The sequence below is a fragment of the Copadichromis virginalis genome, linkage group LG7 (genome assembly GCF_057382275.1).
Source record: "Copadichromis virginalis isolate Kocher_CV1m ecotype Utaka linkage group LG7, C_Virginalis_male_GT1.1, whole genome shotgun sequence".
Taxonomy (NCBI): domain Eukaryota; kingdom Metazoa; phylum Chordata; class Actinopteri; order Cichliformes; family Cichlidae; genus Copadichromis; species Copadichromis virginalis.
Window position 1 is genome coordinate 16,115,948 of NC_140624.1, and position 10,192 is coordinate 16,126,139.

General features: G+C 41.4%; 1 protein-coding gene across 1 annotated transcript; it reads right to left on the minus strand.

The window, feature by feature from the left end:
* Positions 1-238: 238 nt before the first annotated feature.
* On the minus strand, positions 239-7,815 carry pkmb (pyruvate kinase M1/2b). The gene is made up of 11 exons (XM_085462153.1): positions 7,758-7,815; positions 6,417-6,595; positions 6,165-6,256; positions 4,431-4,562; positions 4,162-4,348; positions 3,805-4,075; positions 3,554-3,704; positions 3,310-3,462; positions 1,786-1,952; positions 786-967; positions 239-675 (listed from the first exon to the last, which is right to left on the minus strand). Exons 2-11 carry the CDS (start codon positions 6,565-6,567, stop codon positions 569-571), a joined length of 1,593 nt encoding a protein of 530 aa, XP_085318279.1. The 5' UTR covers positions 6,568-6,595; positions 7,758-7,815; the 3' UTR covers positions 239-568.
* Between the last annotated feature and the right edge of the window lie 2,377 nt (positions 7,816-10,192).

Sequence of the window (10,192 nt, forward strand, 5' to 3'; positions counted from 1 at the left end):
CCATCCTGTGCTTTCCTTTCGATGACTGCTTTCCAGGAAGTGGCCTGTTTACAGTGGGAGGTTTAAATGGAAGTATGTTTTGTTATTGCAGTTCTGTTTAACACAGCTAGTAAATGTTTGCCAAAGTGTGTTTTTTAGTAGTTTATTTTTACTTTATCTGCTTTTTCAGATTTGACAACATGTTTTCTTATTTGTTATAATTTTGCTGACTCATTGACAGTGATTACAAGAGTCAAAGTTGATCACATAGTTCCTTTTAATGGATGTAAACCCAGTCATACCAGTTCACTTCACAATGATACATTTGCACTAGCCATGAACAAAGGAAAAAAATTGCTTGAAATGAGGCTAAAGTGTGCACTGAGAAGCAATGTTGTTCACTTTGTTCACCAGAAGGGTTGCCACTAAAAAGTTTAGTCTCCAGCAGCAGGATTTAGACAGTGAATGAGACATTTATTCATGCAGTCTGTAGACATCAACAGAAGAGCTTTCTGAAAGCAGTAACAAAGTTCAATATGGAGGGAAGGTGGGCTGCAGACGAGTAGTAAGTGATATTTTTCGATGAAGTTCAAGGCACCAGCACAACCCTCATGGTGTTGGTGTAACCAGACCCTGGGCGCCACCCGGTCACAACAATGGCCATGTCTCCAGTTTTGAAGAATTTGCGGTGCTTGCCTACAAAAAGAGGTTTTTTAAAAAGGGAAAAAAAGATTAAGTTAACAAGCAAAAATCTCTTGCTCAGCTTTACTGAACTACCAGAACATCCTCTTAACTCTGACACTCACCAACTTCCATAGCAAAGTTCACACGCAGGTCCACGTCCTCAGCCCAGACGGCGTTGGCAGTCTTGGTGTAGAGCACAGGGTAGATACCGCGATACAGGTGAGCCTGGCGGGCGGCCTGACCGCAGCGGGTCAGAGCAATGATGGGGGCACGGGGCCTGTACCTCGACAGCATGTGAGCAGACCTGCAGGTGACAGGCATAAGTCACTGCACTCTGACATAACTTGGAGCAGTTATAAAATAGCTGGCTATTTATTTTAGAAGTTAGGGAACAAAATATTAATTCGTTTGAAGTTTAAATTAGTGTTATTAGTGCAAGTCTAATATTTATTCTCAATCTGTCTTTTAGTTCAACTGCTGATTAAAATGCTTGGCTTTCTAGCAGCTAAATGCTTTATTTAGTTTACCTGCCTGTTGCTAACTATCTGCTGTTTCACACTATGTAGGTAGCATGCTGTGAACACACCTACTGTGGCAGAAAGAGCCCACCAATAAGAGCAGAGCAAAGCAAAAAGGTGTGAGACAACCAACACTGAGCTGAAAGATGCTACACATCTCCACAGAGCTGATCTGAACAGCAAAGTCAGGAGATAATTTAGTTCCGTCATATAAATCACTATTTAAAAGTATTAAGTATAGCCCACGTTATTTCATAGGATTATCATTATGAAATCAGCCCAGTTGACTATATGTATGTGCTGAGTGCCATGTGCTGGGAGGATGAACTCTAAAGTGGAGAAGAACGATTAGGGAGTTATAATTAACTTGTAAAATGTCAGGGTTCAGATCTCAAAAAGGTCACGGGCAGAGCACAGATTGTGATTGCAGTGAAACTTGGCACACTTCAAACGAGCTGGGGGCTTGCGTTCAAGAAGAAGCGGAGGCAGCTGGATAGAAAAATATTATAATGCCCCAGTTTCTTCTCTGAGAGTGGGCGCCGGGAGGATATTATGACTCAGCTTTACAGAGATTTACTGGGTGGAAATGTTCCCGGAGTCTCACCTGCCAGTCTTGGTTAGCACAATGATTGCACTGGCGCAGCACTTGAAAGAAGCCTCGACGGCACCAATAGCGACGGACTCTGTGGGGTCACGGGTCAAATGAGTGAGGCGACGCAGCTCCTCGAACACCTGCCTGTGGAACATGGCTGCCTCAGCTTCACGGGCGATCTGAATAAGTGAAAACAGATTACAGTGGCTGTCAGACTGCAGATACACAACTAGTCTGAGCTGTGGGAGCAAAGACCAAAGTTAGGCTTAGTGCAGAGTTCCTCATACCTGAAAGCAAAGTGAAACATCAAGCTACACAACAGCCATGGCTGCGGCGTCCAGAGACCGTTGCTGTGCACTGCAGACACATGCAAGATGAGCTCTATCACACCACGCAGAAGACAAGAGGAGATGCTGTTGGTAGCAGATGGAGTGCAGGAGCAGTGATGGGCAAAGAAGGTTGAAGAAATGGGAAACAAGCTGTTAGTAAAACCCAATGTGATGGCAGAGATGTCATGCCACCTTTGACCTCTGACCTTTCCTTAAAGGCCAACAGATTGAGCTGAAGGTTGAAGTGATAATAATGCGATGCAGAACAATTTATAACTACGTTTCTTACTGCCATTGTTTTTATTTACAACATATACGCATATAGGGAATCAGATATGTGGATTCTAAATATCAGGTTACTTTGACCTTTTTTGACCTTGAAGAAGAGGTCAGAGGTCCAAACTTTCATTAGATGGTCTTTATCTTTATAACTATGCTTAAAATTCTAGTGCTTTTGTTTATATTAGTAGCATTTGAGAAATGATGCTGGTACATGGGGTCTAAACTGAGTTTTTCCTTCCCATTGTCCCCAAAGTGCTTGCTCAAAGGGGATCATATGATTGTTGGGGTTTTCTGTTTTCTTCGTATTATTGAAAAAAAATTAATTGAACTGAATTATACCTGTTCTAAAAAACGTAACGTACGTGACATGGCAGACTTGATTTTTGAAAGAAGCGCTTATGTTTACGGTCTTTTTTAAATTTCTCTGGATTTGAGCGTGGATAACATTCATGGCCTTGATCATTATCATCAAACTTTACTGATATGCCCTCATGGAACCTGTGAACAAAACGATGTTACATATTCTGAGCATAAATTTTCTGGACGCAAGGCACACAGTTCGCGATTAGTAAGCAAGACACGACAATAACGAGTGCAAAAGTGAAACAAGTAGCTTCAGATAAAAGGAACGCACAAAGGAGCAAGTCTAATCTGAATCATGTGAACCTTCTGTTGCTGAAAAACTATCTGTTTGGCAGCAAACGCTCATGATTCACATGTAAGATAAACCACACACTTTATACTTATAATGAAAGCTTCCTCACAGGCTCAAAACACAACAATTTGACTGAGTGTGACTGCCGCGGCAGCGGCAAACTTCACAGGAGGAGTTCTCACATCAGACATTCAAAAACCTTCAGGTGTTCTTTTGATATTGGTATTAAAGATGGTTACACTGAGCACATTCACACTGAAGCCATCTTACCAAATGCTGTGTGCGCACTGCCTCCAGAGGGTAGTCTCCCTTGGCTGTCTCACCGCTCAGCATGATACAGTCGTTGCCATCCAGCACAGCATTGGCAACATCACTGGCCTCAGCGCGAGTAGGGCGAGGCTTCTTGGTCATGCTTTCAAGCATCTTAATGTGAACAAAGAGACAGACTGCATCATTTCACGTCTGCAGAAAAGCACTTATTTGGACTCCACTAATCCGTGCTCCCATCACAGACCTGTGTGGCACAGACGATTGGCTTGCCAATCCTGTTGCATTTGCCGGTCATCATTTTCTGGGCGATGAAGACCTTCTCGGTTGGGATTTCAATTCCCAGATCTCCACGGGCCACCATGATGCCATCACTAGCTTCCAGGATCTCATCAAATCTTTTAGAAAGAAAAAAAAAGGGGGGGGGATGAAGAAAAAAAGTTCAACCATCAAAAAGACAGACTTGTGCTGTGATCGTTTGCACACTACACCACCCACCTGCGCACGCCCTCATGGTTCTCCAGCTTGCTGATGATCTTGATGTCCTTGCCCTTCTCACCCAGCACTTTCCTGACAGCATGAACGTCAGCGGCCTTACGGATGAAAGAGGCGAAGACCATGTCAACACCCTGTTCCACGCCAAACTGCAGGTCCTGAATGTCCTTCTCAGACACTGCAGGCAGGTCAACAGCAGCTCCGGGCAGGTTGACGCCCTTCTTGCTGCCCAGCGTGCCGCCGTTCTCAATGTCACAAATCAAGTAATTGCTGCCTTCGGTTACAAGGAAGCACAGAAAAAATATTTCAGCTACTGGAGGCAGAACGAAAGGAGGACGGACAAATTGTTCGTGCTCTTACCGACTTCTTTAACCTTGAGGGAAATCAGACCGTCATCAACATAAATGTGGCTTCCAACCTGCACAACCTTAGTGATGTTTTTGTAGTCCAGCCACAGAATTTTCTCATCACAGTTGTCTGTGTACTGGTCATCGAGCGTGATCTTGATGGTTTCACCCTTTTTCAGCTCAACCTCAGCAGTGCCACTCTGAAAACAATGAGAAGTGACTTGAGGAGAGAGTTTCTCACACTGGCTTCATTAGAGCTGCGGTAATCTGGCAAGAACTCACGCCTTTGATAAGTCCAGTCCTGATTTCTGGTCCCTTGGTGTCCAGAGCGATGGCCACTGGTCTGTAGTCAACAGATCCAGGTACAAAGCTCTCAGTTGCGTCGCGGACATTCTTGATGGTCTCGGCATGGTACTGCATGAAAACAGATGTTATATTAAAAAGATCTTGCAATGGTTTAACCCTTTAAAGCCGGTCGGAGGTTTTGCGTAACTATTTTTAAATCCCCATAGAACCGGAACCACGTAAGCTAGCGCGATAATTTTTTTTGCATATGAAACCGGAGGAGTTGTACTTACATCTTATGCCATCAGCTTGTCCTAGGTCACGGTTTCCTTCCACATATAGTTTTGCAAAAATTGCATAAAAAGCAGTATATAAAAATTATATCTCTCAAAAATAAAACAAAAATAACACTCAAAATAAATTTCCTGTTGTTGTAAACTATTTTTTGCAACTTTTTTGTATTTAAAGTTTTGAGGGATAAACTTCTTAAATTTCTCCAAGTAGAAGTATATGTAAAAAAACAAAACAATTTTCAATTTTTTTTGTAGTTTATTGCACTTTTTTGCAATTTATGTAGTTACTATGGACTTAATGCATACATATTATTAAAATTTGGGCTATAACAGTTGTATTGATGTATAGCAACTTGAAATGCTCCCAAAGATGGTACTACAGCATGTAAAAATATAAAGTCAGCTCTGGCGGACTTGGTTCTATGGTAGGTCTTAAAGGGTTAAAAAGCAAATAAATTAAAAACGTTACAAAAATATTAAAGGTGGATATTTATACATTTTTTAAACCCTTTGTTTAAAAACAGCTAAATTCAGTTAGTAGAGCAACAGGTGACGCCTCAGTGCTGGTTATGTAACTATATATTTATTTATAAGTGCAACATATTTTGAAAGGAAGACATTGTTCAGCTGAACTGTACATAAACAGCTGCCACATACGTCGGTACATGACAGGTATGAATGTATTTTTCACTTAAACAAAAACAGTGATGTGAATTCTGACTACTGTCCTTGGTCACTGGCTTCTCTACATGCCTTCTCCTCATACTGTTGCTGTGGGGGGGTGACTCCTATTTATAGCTGTACTGGCAACTGTGACACCAATAACACAGAGGTCAAATGTATTTTCCCCTCCTCAGAAGAAATCATACATTCACTTTGCTGTACAGATAAAACTGAGGTCTTTTTATTTGACTGCTGTTGAGCCACTTTGAGTCAAGTTAAATTGGAGAGAATTTTTTTTTAACATACTTAATCTTTCAAGATCCAAAAATTAACTGTGGGTGTTCATTGCTACAGCTGATGACATTTGACGGCTCATCCACTCAGGTGACAGTGAAAAAGGGAAAGAGGCTTGACTTTTAAAGGCAAGGGGTCAACAGTGTAATGTCGGCTGAAGAGCTGGCCACGATACAGTGGGTTCACAAGCTACCAGACAGACCGAGCGCCAAAGGGGCGAGAGGAGGCTCAAAGATCACATTACAGATGGTCACCAGGCCACAGGAGTAATGGCACTCTGACTGCTGCTGCAGTAAAGGGTAAATCCTCACCGACTCACTTCTAAAGGGCAAAGAAACTGACTTGACGATCTGGGTTTGTACTGTCAAGCATGTGGCTTTACTGGAATCTGTGACGTCAGGGCTTTAGCAGGTTAGAACATTTAATGTAAAGCAAATAAGGAACTGAGGTTGGCAGAAAGTATTTCTGACCCTTCACTCACTTCATGTGTGCCATGGGAGAAGTTCATTCTTGCAATGTTCATCCCAGCCTTGATCATTTCCTTGGCCATCTCCACAGATCGGGTGGCAGGTCCTGCATCGAGACAGTTAATGAACACAGTGAGACACGGGCCCAAGATGATCACATTTTTGCACCAAGGTCGTGTTTCTTTTTCGATGCAGATACATGAAGAAAATAATCAGATTGTACACATAATAAGCACAAATCAATGGGCCTTGGTAATGCGCCTGACCAATTGTGCAGATGATGCCAGTGTTGCGAGCCACAGCCGGCTCAGAGTCGATATCCAGCAGGCACATGTGCTCAATAAAGGTGTCTGCCATAGCAGCTTGTAGCTGCTGGGTGTGGATGATAGAGGAGCCTGTATCCTTTGGCTTCGACATGGCTGGATCTGTGTCTGCGGGAAGAGACCTTGGAGAGAGAGAAAGAAACATGAAAGATAATCGACCGGGGCCCTGGTGACTCTGGTGTATGGCACCAACCACAGGTTATGTAGAAAATCTCCTGTTTTTTTCATGGGCATCTAATATTTTTACTCGTGACACAATGGAATTTGCACTTACAACCAATAAGTTGAAGAAGAATTTATATAGACAATAAAAAATCAAAAAGAGCGTACAAACAAAAAAAGAGACCGAAAATATGTAATAGGAAAAGAAGAGTGCCAACACAAACTAAATGTTCCACTTCTCTGTGGATGACTTTCAACCCTCTCACAGTCCAGTTTTGGCTAACTGGAGAACAGCCGACACAAAAAGCAAGGACAACAGTATGGGGCTGAATGACTGCACTCTCCCACATTCCAGCATGAGTGTATGCTAAAGAAGAGGAGCTGATCACTTCTGACAGCGACTAAAGCTGATTCACATACACAAAAAAACCCGCACAAACTTGAGGAGGAGGCTGAAAAAAATAATGTTTCATGCCTGAAGTGTAATGCTGGTCCACAAGCCCACATTATAGAGACAAGTAAAACTTATATGATTCAGCTTGCACTTGTTTAGCCTGGAGGAGTGCAGCATGCTTGATAAAAGTGTGTTGTCGGGCAGTGCATGGATTTGTGGTGGGTGGGCTGAGACCATATGTCTGCCCTTTGTATTCACCTAAAATAACAGTCAGCTGAGGCTATTTGTGGACTGTAGAAACATCAACGTCATAATCAAACAGCAACAGACATTTTTATTAACTCATTATTTAAGTAAATCAAAGTCTTTATTGATCCCTTTGCTGTCTGCAAAACCAGCAAAAAATAAAATAAAATAAATAAGTGTAACAGCTACTTCCTAACCCAAATCACTGACTGAAAGGTGATACATTTGAACGTTAATAAATGTTATTGCGAGATTACGGTTTCTTTAAACGTGCAGTTCAGTAAGAACACATTTGGTTTTTAGCTGCTTAATTAACAGGTAACGTGCTACATATATACATAATTACCAGATAAATCTAAAGGATTGCATGTGCAAAACCAACATTAACGATTCTGATCTTCCACACAGCTAATATACTACATTTCTACACTTTTAAACCTTTCCTCCATCTCGAAGACACAAACTCTGCTGCTGTTACTCACCTACTAAGTGAACTTTGCAGGGACCAAAGCGCCACAAGTCCTGTCGCAGCGACCGGTTTTATGCCTGTAACTGACCGGGACTACTTTCCTTTGAGTGACATAGGATATAGGGCGGTGAGGGCAATAATGGTGAGTGAAGAGATGCTTGAATTAAATGTTTATTTTGACAGTTGTTTCAGATTCAGGGGGAAATATTCAGATAAAAAGACGGAGGTTTGCCAGATTTAGAGTTATACAAAGTTTACGCTTTAAAGCACAGGTGCAAGTTTAGTTCACAGTTTAATCACAGAGCTTCCGCCGAGTCCTCAAACATGACACCATCATCTGTTTGGCCCGGAGACAGCTCAAATTCAGTGCAAAATACCGATGATGTCGTATCTGGAAAACAGTAACAAATGGAAAGCAATCCTGTTCATGTATTAATCACCAGGAGATGTCATATAAAAAGAGATGAGATGTGCCAAATCCAGGGGTTAAAGTGGGCCGGTGTTTTATTTTGTTTTTGTATTTTTTAAATATTGATATGTTCCCTCCTTTTAAATCCCGTTTGTCATTTTTAACCCTGATAAATCCCTCTGAGCTGATTGGTGGTGTCATGAGAAAAATGGCGCCTCGTTATTTGTGTTACAGAGACACTGAGGCACGAGACCAGACAGAAGAGTTTTTTTTAAATTTCTTTTTTGTGTAACTAAAATAATTGTGTAACTAAGATAATAGTGACACATGTATGGATTTGCACAAACTGGAGATGGAGACCTTGTTTGCTGAGGTCTTTAATCTTGTCAAACTGACAGACAGAGAAGACCATTCAGAAAATGACGATTCTGCGAATGCAAGATCTGGAACACCGGGAATGAAATAGTCACTGTCTGAGGCCTGTTGGTGAGGAAATCTGTGATCCAGGACCAGGTGGGCGGGGGGATCTGAAGATGGTCCATACTTATGATATTGCTTTGTAATGTGTGTTATTGTGCTGTAAAATAGATGTAGTCTCATCATCTAAGGTCACACTTGAATGCTTTCTGTTCTTTGATGCTTAGTTTTTAATCAGGTTCAACCCCCAAATTCAGGAGTCAAAAACCTACCATATCACACAGTTTTTCAACTTGACGTTTAATAACAGTCAGAACATTGGCTTCCGCAGACTCTCATTTATTGCCCTTACTTTGTTTTCCAACTTAGTTTAACTTTTGATGTTTCCCTTCTTTCCAGTGGCTTCATATTAAGAACCACCAACTTGCATTTAAGACTCACAGAAAAATCTCTTTTCCCCCCCTGATGCCAGTGCTGTCTTCCACACTGACACATGAGCTCCATCCAGGACATGAAAGGTTACCAAATGGTTAATGAGTATGTGAGTCATATATATAGTATATAGTATTTTATTTTATTCTATTCTGTACAGTTGTGTACTGTATTTATTCTTATTGTATTCTAATTTTTGCCTCATAACTTTTGCACTGTCCACTCCTGCTGTGACAAAACAAATTTCCCACGTGTGGGACTAATAAAGGTTATCTTATCTTATCTTATCTTATCTTATATACTATGGCCTTCACATTCAAGAGCTCTTAACCCAGTCGAGACTCCCTTTCCATTGCCAGAGCAAATAATCAAAACACCCAATAGGGAAATGCCTTTTGAAAGAACGCTTTTCCATCCTAGAGACATGTAAAAGCAATAAGCTGTCCTGGCAGCATGTGGTAGCTCATCACCTTGTCCAGACACTTTGTTCTTTTAATATCTCATAGTCCTAATGCATTTAAGAGTTTTCTATTTTGTTTTGTTGCATTGTGTATTCTTTCCCCATTATTATTTCAGGTTTTATCCTTTTTTGACTTTTCAATTTAACTGAGCAGTGTCTCTCTTGACTTCTTACACAATTCTTACAAAAACTCCTCGTGGCTCATTTTTACTTAATCTCTAAGTTCCACCTTAAATTTGAAAGACTTCTTTCAGTTGTTTTTTCCTGGTGTCGCTGCAGTGGATCATCTCCCTCCATCTTACCCTGTCCCCAGCAACCACCACTATCACCCTCTGCATGTCCTGCTTCATTACATCCATGGCAGTTCAGTCTTCAACCTCATTTGTCCAATATATCCGCTATCCTTCCTCTGCACATGTTCAAACCATTCCTGATCAAGTCCATTCTGATCATTCCAAATGTAAATCCTAACATCCTTAGCTCAGCCTGCTGCTGTCTTTTTGTTTGTGTCACTGTGTCCAAACCACACATCATAGCATCCTGTAAACCACCTATTTCACTCCTGCTGTCATACTTCTGTAAAATATTATCACTGATACTCATTTCCACCCAATTGTGCCCTATTTGCACTCTCTTTTTCACTCATCTCGTAGTGTCCGTTACTTTAGACAGTTGACTCCAGTTCTCTTTCACTACCTCTACTCCTTCCATCTTCACCTTAAAGGACTAC

Bases quoted from the DNA above. Each gene is read 5' to 3' on its own strand.
- pkmb (XM_085462153.1), bottom strand. From the start codon at position 6,567: ATGTCGAAGCCAAAGGATACAGGCTCCTCTATCATCCACACCCAGCAG. The intron at 3,463-3,553 runs GTCTGTGATGGG...GTTCACATTAAG, and splicing joins CAATCGTCTGTGCCACACAG to ATGCTTGAAAGCATGACCAA. The intron at 676-785 runs GTGAGTGTCAGA...CTCTTTTTGTAG, and splicing joins GAACTTTGCTATGGAAGTTG to GCAAGCACCGCAAATTCTTC.